This window comes from Carettochelys insculpta, chromosome 3 (genome assembly GCF_033958435.1).
Source record: "Carettochelys insculpta isolate YL-2023 chromosome 3, ASM3395843v1, whole genome shotgun sequence".
In the NCBI taxonomy this organism is placed as follows: domain Eukaryota; kingdom Metazoa; phylum Chordata; order Testudines; family Carettochelyidae; genus Carettochelys; species Carettochelys insculpta.
In genome coordinates, this window is record NC_134139.1 from 195,290,661 (window position 1) to 195,304,210 (window position 13,550).

The following is a 13,550-nucleotide window of genomic DNA, read 5'->3' on the forward strand; positions in this document are numbered from 1 at the left end:
AGCCCTAGGCCACCTTTTTGAAGTAATGTACTGTTCCCATAATAGAACATGCAGAATTGTCTAAGCTGGGAAAGCTCAGAAAAAAAGAAAGTTTGAGGTTTTTACACTCTCTGCAGTTGTCTAGTGCTGTTCTGGCCCCTCGTGCTGAAAAATCTGCCTGACATTCACAAAGTTTGGTGACATCAAGTTACTTTCCCAAACAAAAAAAAACTGATATTGAAGATGGAGCCTGATGAAGCAGTGTACAACAGAACAATAACTGCAGAGGGCTAGTGAATTGGAAAGTAAACTTTAATCTGCTGCCATTTCAGCTGAGTAAACTTTTGAGAAAAAAATAAAAGGTTAAAACTGCCTATTTGAGGAAAATTGACTTATTTGATAACTCAGTAAAGGACCAGCCCACCAAGTATATTATAGCTAACAGTAAAACTAGTTCGAAGACTATGTGCATTTTGCAGTTTATCCAAAACTTGAATTTCCAACCTGCTGCATAGTTAAAAGCTTGTACTGTATGCACCAACAAAATTTTCACCAAGTGTGGAAATTCTACAAAATCACCCACCATTAAAACCACTAATGACCTGAGATAATTTTCATTTTGTATATGAAACCAAAAACAAAATGAAAATTTCTGAATGCATGTCTGAATTAAGGAAATTAAAAGAGCATTGACAATGTAAGTGATGTTCTGATGGACCATTAGTGTGGGTATACAAAATGAAGTGATACAAAAACATCTACTGAGGCTAATTTGACCCTAAGAGGTTCACAAGAAATTACTTTTTCATTTGAGACAGCTACTAAAGAGGTCAGGAAGTTATGAGAGCATCATGTAATCTATGCCAGTGGGGGCTAACCTGTAACAGTCCAAGAGCTGAAAAGTACCCATGAGAGCTGCAAAGAACCACAAATATATATTTATTATACAATCTTAATGGTGCATATTTTATAGTACTAAATTACACAACTTCAATGGTTATTAACTCCTCAACCTTTACAATAACAACTAATTATTCAAAAGCTGTAAGTCAGACAAAAGTGGGTTTTTTTCCCCTTTACCACGTAAGATGCACTTTTTCATCTCAGTAGGATTTCTATCAAAGCTTAAGAATCCTCTTTAGCTCTGGCTTGTATTCAGCTGAGGCCACTCCAAATAATTCCTTCAGATGTATCAGTTATAACAGATCCAAACCTTGATTTCACATTTCAGCATTGAAAAAAAAAAAAACACTTAAAAACACATTTGACACTGGAATATTTATCCATCAGTACAGTTTTTCCAGAACTCAAGTGTGCCGTCTTCTAGAGAAGACTTCAGTCTGTCATCCTCAGAGAGTTCAACTATCTCAGGCTCTTTAGCTGCTTCATCTGTGACCAATGACCTTCAATCACCCAGACTCAGCAGTGAAAGGGTCAAAAAGGAATTTAATCTGAGGCCTTTAAAGCTGTAGATCATAAAATCTTTCCTCCAAAGCTCTCTCAAGTCTTTGAAGCAGTGATGCATGTTGCGCTGTGATGCTTTCCAAGGCCTCCAATGCTTGTGCACTTGTCTAACACTGAAGGAAAATGTGCTGCTTCCTACCCAGCTTTTACAATGTGTTTGGAACAGTGAGTTTTGTTTCCAAACCCAACCACACTTTTCAAAAGGTCAGGCAGCAACTTCAATTTACCTTGTAGATACAGGTCCAGTTTGTCCAAATGACACAGCACGTCCACAAAAAATGCCAGCTCCAAAACCCACTGATGGTTTGAAAGCTCAGGATCATACTTGCACTGCTTCTCCTCCATGAACAATTTCACTGCATCCAGCAGCTCAAGAAAACACACCACCACTTTACCTCTTGAAAGCCAGTACAGTGAAGTAGCAAGTCCTCAGGAAGGTCATCCTCAAGTTCATCAGTAATAACTCTTGGATGGATTGAATTTTCTTTTGAAATTTCTTATGTGCACCCCCAGTATAAACAAAAAACACAAGTATTCATTTTAAATAGCGCTCTGATGCCAGGAAAGGCTGGGGGCACTACCCTGGGGCAGGGAAAGGATGACATGGGGAAAATGGAAGGCTGCGCAGAGGCAAGAAGTGGCCACAGTGGGGGCTGATGTTCCTGGAACCCAGCTCCCTGGAAGGGGAGGCTGAGTGCGATATACACGGGGCGCCCAGCTCCCCAGAAAGAGCAGAGAGAGGGTTGAGGGAGACATGCTGGGAGCCCAGCCTGTAGATGGTGATATCATTTCCTGTTTCTACTCCTCCTCCTGTAAGGGAGGAGATTTTTTTTTTACGTGGCTTTGAGAGCCACATCTAGCAGATGTGCTGCAGCTTTGAGCGCGCTGCAGGGGGAAGATGATAAAAACTGTTGACCACTGCCAATTTATTCAATAAATTCACTGAGGATCAAAACACAACAATAGACAACACTACAAATGAAAATAAACCCCTCACTGATGTGGCCCCTGGCTGACACACTCTCTCTCTCACAGACAGAGACACAGAGAGAGAGAGAGAGAGAGAGAGAGAGAATGCTCCAGCCCCACAGGCTGAGGATTGGAAAAGGAGGGAATGCAGGTTCAGGGCTTTCCCCGTGCCAGATTAATTCTGCTGGGGGCCTGAGTTGGGAGCAAAAACGAGGGGGGGGGGGTTTCAGGATTCAATGTGCAGGAGAGGGCTGCCCAGGAGAAGGCATAGGGTCTGGATGGGAGGAAGGGTGCAGGAGCAGGCTGGGAATGTGGGAACTGGGTGGGAGGAATGGCGCAGGAGTGGGCTGAGGCTGGGTGTTTGAGGTGGGATGGGGAGGGGAGGGCCACTGAGTGAAGCCCTGATGAGGAGAAATGAGCTGCACTATTATTTACAAAGACAGGAAACTGGAAGCTGAAAGGGGGCTGCCGGGAAACTCTGCAGTCACTCCCCTAAGAGAAGCGTGCATTTGGGCCAGCAATTCAGCCAGGAAGAGTCAGCGCTCAGAGAAAGGCAGTAAGGTCCAAGGGGGAAACGGGCCTTGACTACTTGCTAAAGGATCCCTGAGCCAGAACCCAAAATTAAAAGTAGGCCTGGGTTCCCCTGCCAGCCACTGAGGAAGTGGCACTATGCATCAGTGACTGGAAAGACTGACTAGAATAGCTGAAGGAAGACTTCAATGCCCTAGCAGGGTAAAATGCATAGAGACTTGGCTGTAAGGTTGATTTACAAACGTGCAACATAAGTTTATGAAGAAGGGAAGGGCTTCATATCCAAAAACAGGAAGAGAGGGGATCCTCAAGGAATCCATTTTGGAGCACTTGGAAGAGGGAAAAGTGATCAAGAGTAGTCAACATGGATTCACCAAGGGCAAGTCATGCCTGACCAATCTGATTATCTTATATGATGAGGTAACTGGCTCTGGAGACATGGGGAAGTCAATGGATGTGATATACCTTGACTTCAGCAAAGCTTTTGATACAGTCTCCCACAACATACTTGCCTTTAAGTTAAGGAAGTATGGACTGGATACACGGACTGTAAGATGGCTTGAAAGATGGCTTGATGGACAGGCCCAATGAGTAGTGGTTAATGGCTCAATGTCTGGCTGGCAGCCAGTTTCAAGTGGAGTGCCCCACGCATGGGTCCTAAGGCCAGTGCTGTTTAAAATAACTTTATTAATGACCTGGCCAAGGGAATGGATTGCACCCTCAGCAAATCTGCAGATGGCACTAAGCTAGAGGGTCAGGTAGATACATTGAAGGGTAGGGATAGTGTCCAGAGTGAGCTAGACAAATTGGAGGATTGGGCCAAAAGAAATCTGATGAGGTTCAACAAGGAGAAGTGCAGAGTCCTGCACTTCGGGGGGAAGAATCCCAAGCACTATTACAGGCTGGGGACTGACTGACTAAGCAGCAGTGCAGCAGAAAAGGACCTGGGGATTGTAGTAGATGAGAGTCTAGATATGAGTCAACAGTGTGCCCTTATAGCCAAAAAGGCTGATGGCATATTGGTGTGAATTAGGGGAAGCATTTCCAGCAGACCTGAAAAGTTATTATTCGCCTCTATTTGGCACTGGTGAGGCCACATCTGGAGTACTGCGTCCAGTTCTGGGGCCGCCAGTATAGAAAGGATGTGGATGAATTGGAGAGGGTTCAGCGGAGGGCACCAAAAATGATCAGGGGGCTGGAACTCATGACCTATGGAGGAGAAGCTGAGAGATATGGGCTTATTTAGTTTGCAGAAGAGAAGACAGGGGCAATTTGATAGCAGCCTTCAATTTCCTGAAAGGGGGCTCTAAAGAGGATGGAGAGAGGCTGTTTTCAGTGGTGACAGATGAAAGAACAAGGAGCAATCATCTGAAGGTACAAAGGGAGAGGTGTAGGTTGGATATTAGGAAAAACTATTTCATCAGGAGGGCAGTGAAGCACTGGAATTTATTACCAAGACATGCGGTGGAATCTCCATCCCTAGAGGCTTTTAAGGCCTGGTTTGACATAGTCATGGCTGGAATGATTTAGTTGGGGGTAATCCTGCTTTAGGCAGGGGGATAAGAACATAAGAATGGCCATACTGGGTCAGACCAAAGGTCCATCCAGCCCAGTATCCCATCTGCCGACAGTGGCCAATGCCAGGTGCCCCAGAGAAGGAGAACAGAAGTGGACTAGATGACCTCCTGAAGTCCCTTCCAGCCCTAGAATTCTATGATTCTCAGATTCTATGAGACTGCATCCAATCGACAGAAATGCAGGGGATTGATTTTATGTGCCTTACTTAATGGTCGTGTAGTCGGCTGTGACCCTTTATTTTGAGTTATTAGGCAACAAAGACTCAAACAACAGGCTAGTGATTGGAAACAAGATGAAACTCAAGAGAAACTGTAACACACAGTTTAAGAAAAGATGTGGTGAGGCTAAGCAAGGAAGAAATAGAGAATGGGTACAGAGCAGCATTCGAAGAGATTAGGAAAGTGGACATAGAGAAAGACCTTAATAAGAGAGTGGAAGGGATAGCCAAGGCGATATAAGAGGCAATAGAGCAGACTGTTCCAGAAAAAAAGAGAAGATCAACAAGAAGTGGATTATGCATAAGACACTGAAGTTGGTCCAAGAGAAGAGAGCATTAAAGATCAGAAGGCATGTTTCCGAGAGGGCGGAATAAGAATAAGAATAAAGGGTGAAATGCAATGAGGTAACAAAAAAGTGTCCTGAAAGGATAAGGTGAAATGGTTAAAGAAGCAGTGTGAAAATATAGAGCAATATCACAGTGAATGTAATACCAGGGAAGTGTATAAAATGATGAAGAATACTAATAGAATGTTGTAGCCAAAGTAGGTGGCAATCTAAGACAAGAGTGCAAAGGTGCTCATGAGCAAGGAGAAGATTGTGCAGCAATGGATGAGATATTGCACCAGTCTATACAAAAGTACAGTTGGATGCAAGTGTCTCAGAGAGACTGATCAAAGACCTGAAAGAAAGATCGCCGCTGAGCATCAAGAGCAAAAATCAGTATTTTGAAGAAGAAAATAGAAAGAGCAGTGAAATGACTAAAGAACAAGAGCCCTGGAAATGATGAGATCAAGGGAGAGATGATTAAATACGGCAGAGAAAGTATGATTCAGGAAATACACCAACTATGTAACACAGCATGGAAAGAAAGGAAGGCACCTAAGGAATGGACAAGATCCATGCTAGTGACAATACACGAGAAAGAAAGTGCACTGGAGTGTAAGAACTACAGAATGATTGCCCTAATGAGTCATCTAGGCAATGAGCTTATGATAATACTGACGGAGAGACTAAGATCACAGACAGAAGAACATCTAACAGATGAGCAAGCAGGGTTCAGGAAAGATAGAAGTACCATACAGAAGATATTGGCACTACGATTCATTGCAGAGAAAGTGCAATGAAAAAACAAGAACATCTGCACTTGCTCCATCAATTAGAAAGAGACATTCGACAGTACAGCTAAGCAAGTGACTTGGGTGGTTTGGAGTCATACAGAGTGGATAGAAGACTGATACAATTGTTGAAGGATATCAGTGACAATATAGAGGCAACGATGAGAATGTTTGGAGAGTTGAGAAGTTGATTCAGAATGAGCAAAGGTACAAGACAAGATATCTGATATCACCAAATATTTTCACCACACATCTAGAGATAGCTATGGACAAGATCAAGGAAGAGGCAGAAGGGATATCTGTGCATGGGATAAGAACAAACAACTTGAGGTTCTCAGATGATACAGTCATTGATGAAGATGAGAAGCTAGCGACAACGGTGCAGGTGCTAAACGAGAAAGGGAAGCGGTACAGACTGATTATGAATATCAATAAAACAAAAACAATGGTATTTGGAGATAAGGAAATAGGAAGGAAAATCAGTGTAGAGGGGCCTGAACTAGAGAATGTAGAAAAGTTCACGTATCTCGGAAGCAACATAACGTATGACCTAGACTGTAAGAAGAAGACAGTGACCAGAATTGCAAAAGCAAGAGTGAGTTTGAAGGTGATGGATTAAGATCTGGAAGAACAAAGTGAATAGCTTAGGAACCAAGCTGAGCGTCTTGAAAGCATGCGTATTCACCAGCATGGTGTTTGGATGTGAGACAGAAGTGATAAATGATTCAATGAGAAGAATACTGGCGTTTGAGAGGAGGAGTTATAGAAAGATCCTGAGAACAGGATGGATGCAGAAGGTCACCAACAAGGAGTTATCCAGGAAGATACAGCTGAAAGAGAACCTCCTGCAGAAGGTTCTACAATGCAAGTTACAGCTATTCGGGCATATTTGCAGAATGAACAACAAACAAAAAATCAAGGCCCTGGTATTCTGCATAATGGACCGTTCAAATAGGAGAGGCAGACCCTACAGAGAATGGGTAGATGATCAAGTAGGTGGGCTTAGTTTCTGTAGATTAGCTCCGTGCCACTATGCACTGGCCAGGGGAAGATGGAAGGAAATAGTGAGAGGTGCATCAGACACCAATGGGCACTGAGCCCAGGGTTGATGGTGATAATGGTGAAATACATGCAGCCATATGTTCAGTGTTGCATCATAAGCAATGGAGCAGCAAGTGAGGGCTGGGGACTCAAACTCACACTTCATATCGGCTTCCAACCATCTCCAAACAAGTCAGTTGCAAAGTTCATGGAGCACAGTCTCTCAGAAATTCGCTCTGTCCAAAAGGTTCAGTTCTAATCACTAAAGCACTATAAACATTTATAAGGCCATACTGTCTTTTACACTACTCTGGCAATATAACGGAGCATTGAAACTTTCACACCAGTTATATATTCCTGGGAAATTTCAGAAATAATGGGAACAATTCACTTAGGAGACCAGGTGGTAGATTCTGCTTCTGCCTGGAAGCACAGAACCTTTCTGACACCTAACCTCCTTAGAGACACACCAGTGCCCTGCCCCTCCATGCTGAAAGTGTGTCTCTTTCTCTCTCTAGCTCACACACACGTACAAACACACACACAACTGTCAAAGCCCACCTCCACTTCTGCAGTGATTTGTGTGTCTATCAGCTTTTCCAGGGGCCCAACTTACCTGCCCGTACTACCAGCGATAAGCATGTGACCACTCTTGAAGCTTCCCTTTGCATCCCTCACCAGAAATCATTTTTCTGCAAAGAAACACAGAAATCTCCAGGGGGCATGAATGCTGCACATGTGCAGTGACAATTCCACAAGGAGTAACTATAACCCCCAGATCCTTTACAGCAGGAGATAGTTCAGTGGCTTGAGCACTGGCCTGCTAAACCCAGGCTTGTGAGCTCAATCCTTGCGGAGGCCATTTAGGGGTCTGAGGCAAATAAATTTAAAAAAAAAAAAAAATCTGTCAAAGATGGCACTGGTTTCTGCTAAGAGGGTAGGGAACTAGACGTGATGACTTCCCAAGGTCCCTTCCAGCTCTATGAGATGTGAGAACCATTTTTGAGTTGGGGGCACTTGACCCACTGAAAATTGGTCACTGGCCACACAGAGTTTGGAAGCAAAAAAAGAGCACAATACCACACACAAAAGAACCACAAAACACCCTTTTAGGGGGCTATTCTTTTTTTAATTTAATATTTTAGTGTGATGACTGAGTTTGCTTTTCCTTGATGAGCTTTGATATGCCTGCTGGAACTGATGATGTTGCTACTTGTAACTGGTTTTCCAGGTTTATGTCTATTAATTTGGCACACAGGCAGGTCTTCAGAAGAAAAAGCTTGGAAAAGCTGCTTACACAGAGTATGTAGTGCCAAATAATGATGCAATTTTCCACGCATGTCTCCACAAGTTTGGAACTTTATTAGCACCCACACAGTCTGTAGAATTCAGACTGTAGAATTCCAGCAAGGGTAGGTTGTGGTACTTAAACCACAAGTTCATCACTACTTTGCATTTTGATAAGTTCGTGCTGAAAGGCTTCAGGTGCATCAAGTAATTCTACATTTAACAGTGTGGAAAAAGTGTTTAATTCCAGTTCCTTCAATCTCAGGTCTTGAAATTGGACAAAAGGTTGTGAAGAAATTCACACATTTCATGGCGGGGTCTACTGATGACGCAGGCTTTTGTTTCTGATGTGTTGGAAAATGCAGCATATTGCCCTTTTCCAGTTATATTTGCCAAAGCTGTAAAGCTTCGAACATTTTGATGTTTGCAAGAATGGTGGAAAGAAGCTGTTTAGGCCCTTGCAATTTCATACTGAGTTCTGACAAGTGTTAAGTAAGGTCAACCATAAATGCAAGGTCACATGGCTACTTGGGGTAGATCAGCTCAGCCACAGGTTTTTACATCTTCTCCATGAAGAGTTTCACTTCATTCCTCAATTTATAAAATCACATCGGCACATTCACTTGGCTCAGTTACTGTACTTCACAATAATAAACTAAATCACCATACTCTGCTTCAATGTCTTTCAATAGCTCTTTAAATTGGTGGCTGTTTAATCCTGTCCTTTTGATGAAGTTGATTAACGATACTGTGATCAACATTACATTGTTCAGTCACATGGATTCTGCACACAGATTCTGTACCTTTTCCAGTTCCAATATATCTTTTTTAAGATGGGGCCACCACACCTACATACAGTATTCAGGACATGGGCATATCATATACAGACACAATATGATTTTTTGTCTTATCTATTCCTTCCTTACGTTAGCATTCAGTTAGCTTTGACTGCCACTGCACATTGAGTGAGTGTTTCAGACAACTATCTATGTTTCAAGATCCCTTTCTTGAGTAGTAACAGCTAATTTACACCCCATTGTCGTGTATGTACGGTTTGGGAGGTTTTCCAATGTACATTACTTTGCATTTACCAACACTGAATTTCATCTGCCACTTTGTTGTCAAGTCACCCAGTTTTATGAGACCATTTTGAAACTGTTCCCTGTCTGCTTGGGATTCAACCATTTTAGTAGCTTTATACCATCTGCAAATCTTGCCAACTCAGTGTTCACCTCTTTTTCCAGATCATTTATGAATATAATGAACAGGACTAGTTAAATTACAGGCCCCTGGAAACACTACTATTAACCTCTCTTCACTCTTAAACAACCATTTATTCCTACCTTTTGTCTCCTATCTTTTAAACCCTTACCAATCTACGAGAGGACCTTTAGCCTGTGACAGCTAACTTTGCTTAACAGCCTTTGGTGAAAGACCTTGTCAAAAACTTTTTGAAAATGTAAGTGCACTATATCCACTCAATCCACCTGGTCTACATGCGTGTTGACCTCCCTCATTCTACTAGATAGGTGAGGCATGATTTCCTTTTACAAAACCACATTGACCCTTCCTCAACAAATTCTCTTCATCTATGTGTCTAACAATTCTGTTCTTTACTATAACTTCTAATCAATTTGCCCAGTACTGAAGTCAGGCTTAAAGGGCTGTAACTGTCAGTATCAGCTCTGTAGCCCTTTTAAAAATTGGTACCACCGTAGCTCTCTCTCCAGTCATTTGGTACAGATATTGACTTAAATGACGGGTTACATATTACAGTTACCACTTGTGCAATATCATGTTTGAGTTCCTTCAGAACTATCAGGTGGATTCCACCTGGTCCTGGTGACATATTCCTCTTTAGTTTGTCAATCTGTCCCAAAACCACCTCTAATGACACCTCATATTAAAGCACCTGAAAAATTCTTCAAAACCAGGGAGGGAAATGGCTGAGATTAATTGTCCTGCCCACAAATTAGTTTTTGGGATTACTTAAAATTTTATAGGAATGCATGCTAGAAGAAAACGGGAAAGGAATTTTGCCATGTTATGTTATTAGGGTTGAGCTAATCAGCACAGGACTGTGTCTAGAACCCAGGGAATATGAAGTCAGAAGAAAAAGTCACACCTGCGCTATACAAAACCTTGTGGAATTTTTTACTATCAGAAAAAAAAAGGTTTCCTTAGACTTCTTAAGAGAAAGGACACTGTTGGATGTGTCTTCTGAACATGACAGCTCTTGGAAGATGACTAAACAGAAGAAATCTGAATGAACTGGAGGGTGACTGTTATCCTACCAGAAAGCCCCATATTCTCAATTAAGACTTGCCTTATCAAAAGAAATGACTATAGACCTTCTCTATAAAGCAGACTTCCAGGCCACCACAGCACTTCCAGCAAGCATTTTGGAGTTTGGTCAAGAGCAAAACACAATTTATGCTGGCTGCTATGGACACAACTATAAGCGTTTCCTCATGATCTAAATTACAGCTCATAAATATATCACCTTTGTAAGGAATTCCCCTTTCATTGTGGCAAGAGTCAAGCCTCTAGAACTACCTCAAGGTTTTACATATCCAGAAATGTATTAGGACTCTCTTGCAAGCAGTTTTAACCTTACTTTCCTCGGGTTTTTGGAGCAGATGCTCCACAGACCAGGAGGGCACATATTAGTCGTATCTGGCATTAACATTTGCATCCTTCCATAACAACTGCTGACCAGCATCTGACATTTGTTTCTTCTACCTTAGATTACAAACTCCTTATAGAAGGGAACATGACATGTTTGTACAGCACTGTGCAAACAAACAATGCTATAAAAATGATTTTTTGTACTACTCTACACATGACAAGGTGCACAAAACATTAAAAGAAAACAAAGATAACACTTCCACTCAACAGACATGTTTCCTTTGCTCAAGATAGGAAAATGAATTTGATTGATCAAACAGAACTGACCCTCTAACAAATGAGATGACATCACAAATTTGGAAGAGGAGTTCTGCTTCCTTTTGCAGGTAAGAGATCATAGTGCTCAATGTTCAAAATGGCTGAAAAAATGCAGTATGACCACCAACTGACCATACCAGTGAATCACTCTACCTTCCAGGTATTATACTGCTTCACTAACAGCCCCACCCAGGGAACTGCAAAACAGCAGAGCAAAGTCCATCCTTCTGCTGAACGAAAAGTAACATTCTGTTTGTTCTGGATTTTACAGTGGGCCAAATTCTGCTCTCTCAGTGCTTGGGGCTTCTACAGAATGCAATATAAACATTGTGCACATATCTTCAGGCAGAATTTGAGCAGGGACCCTAATTTATGAGAAGGACCTGGAAACCTGTCACTCCCTTCTTCCGACACCCCACTTCCTCCCCTGACTCTTGAAGTGATAGTTTGCAGGTATGATGATCATCAGTAGAGTACTGCTAACATTTGTGAAACCACAATGAAATCAGAGGGCCAAATTCTGCTCAGATATAAACCTACAGTCACTGCAGTGCAATGCCCCATCTATCCCCCAGGTTTTCATACGCCTTAAAAAATACATGCAATGCTGAGTGAAAACAGTGAGTAAACAAAAATTATAAGTCATCCATCTTAAGTTACTGGGCAGGAAAAGATGGAAGGAAACAGTGAGGGAGGCATAGAACACAAACAGGCACTGAGCCCATGATAATGATCTTAAGTACTTTACATAATGCCAGGAAAGGGGAGCTACGTACTCTTTTTCAAGCTTTTGGATTGAGGATGGGGTTGAAATCCTCCTGCTGGCAGACCATAGGTGCTCATACGCTGAACAAGGCTTGCTACAGTCCCATGCCTCTCTCTCTTGATTGGCAATTCATTGTCTTTAAGTTCTGGGTCCTTCTTAACCTCCTGGTAGAGAAAAGACAGCAAAACAGATTTACAAAACTGAGTTATTTAAGTAATGAAAAAATCATTGGGTTCTTTGAGAGATATCTTTGTGAGTCATTTGTAAACTCAATTACTTGTTCTATGGTGTAAAGGGTAGAGATCTGAAAAAGCAGTTTCCAGTTATACAACATCTGTCATCCAAGTATTTTAACATAAATGCTCCCTCAACCCTTGTAAATTGGATGTTATATCCAAATTGCAGATAAATAAACTGAGGCACACAGTGTCCAGAAACAGGTAAAGAGGTGTCCTGACTTCTGTTCAACAATTCCAACCATGAAAAAAAAAAAGCTGCACACACTGAAATATGGAGAAATCAATGTACAACTTGCATTACATGTGTGTGTCCACAGAAGTCAATATTTCAATGTAAATTGTGAAACAGATTATTAAAAAATATTTTCCATCTCATCCTTTCTTTTTGTCACTTGTATTATAATAGTTCCTACAGGCCTCAACCAGGGCCCCATACTGCAAGATATTTTATAAACCATGTAGTGAAAAAGAGTTCCTGCCCCAAAAAGCATGCAGTCGTAGTTAATGACAAGATGCAGCGATTTATAAAATACACAGAAGGAAAGAAAATGAGCTAACATTAATACAAGCATGTTTCTGCACAGATATTCTGAATATTTAGATCATGGGTCAGCAACCTTTCCAAGGCGGAGTGCTAAATTTTGACCGCTATGTACAGTCCAAGTGCTAGTGATACTTTTTAAAGTCACTAACAGTCATATTTACAACAGCTTCATTAATAAATACATTAAGATGCAGAGCTTTACCATTCAGGTGGTAGCTGGTAGCCTTAATTGGTCTTTTGTTAATCCATAGGTGGCTTAGCTTTGAGCAACCTGCCAGCTGCATGGGGGGAAGCGGGGCTGGGATGAGCTCCCACCTCGCATGCCAATGAAAATAGGTTTGTGTGTCACTCCTGGCACCCACACTGGGGGCTGCTGACCTCCGATATTATGCCAGCAACTGCTGAACATTAGTAACAGGTTTTATGCATTTATAACCTGGCTGCACAAGTTAACTACAGACATGGGTAGGCACCACCATTTTCCATGATGGACACTTGGCAAAATTACCAGACTTAGTGACCAACATTGTCAGGGGGTCATGTCATTCAGTCATCACTGAACCCGTAAAATAGACCTTAATTTTCCACAAAGAAAAATAAAAACAGTAATTTAGCTATGTGTCTAACAACAACAAACACAACTCACTTTAGTGTTTTTGAATGCACCTGAGTGCTGCAGTCAAATATTTTTTCATGGCACAGGGCATTGAAATACACCCTGATTCTAAAACCATAGATCCAATGTTTTGTTTTCATTACTTTTTATTATTCTTGTTTAAATAATATGGTTTATTGTGATTTCCTTCAAATAGGAAAGCCATTGGACATGAATTTCATGTTCGTATCAAGTGCTAATTTGTACTTGTAGACAC

The 13,550-nt window shown here is 41.7% G+C and overlaps 1 protein-coding gene across 2 annotated transcripts in view; it reads right to left on the minus strand.

Annotated features, from left to right (window-relative positions):
- Window positions 1-13,550, minus strand: part of CD2AP (CD2 associated protein) — a 137,537-nt gene that overhangs the window by 68,047 nt on the left and 55,940 nt on the right. For both annotated transcript variants that reach the window (XM_074991355.1, XM_074991356.1), the window contains exon 3: window positions 11,906-12,059. In XM_074991355.1, coding sequence (XP_074847456.1) covers window positions 11,906-12,059 — 154 coding nt within the window. The remainder of the gene's footprint in view (window positions 1-11,905; window positions 12,060-13,550) is intronic.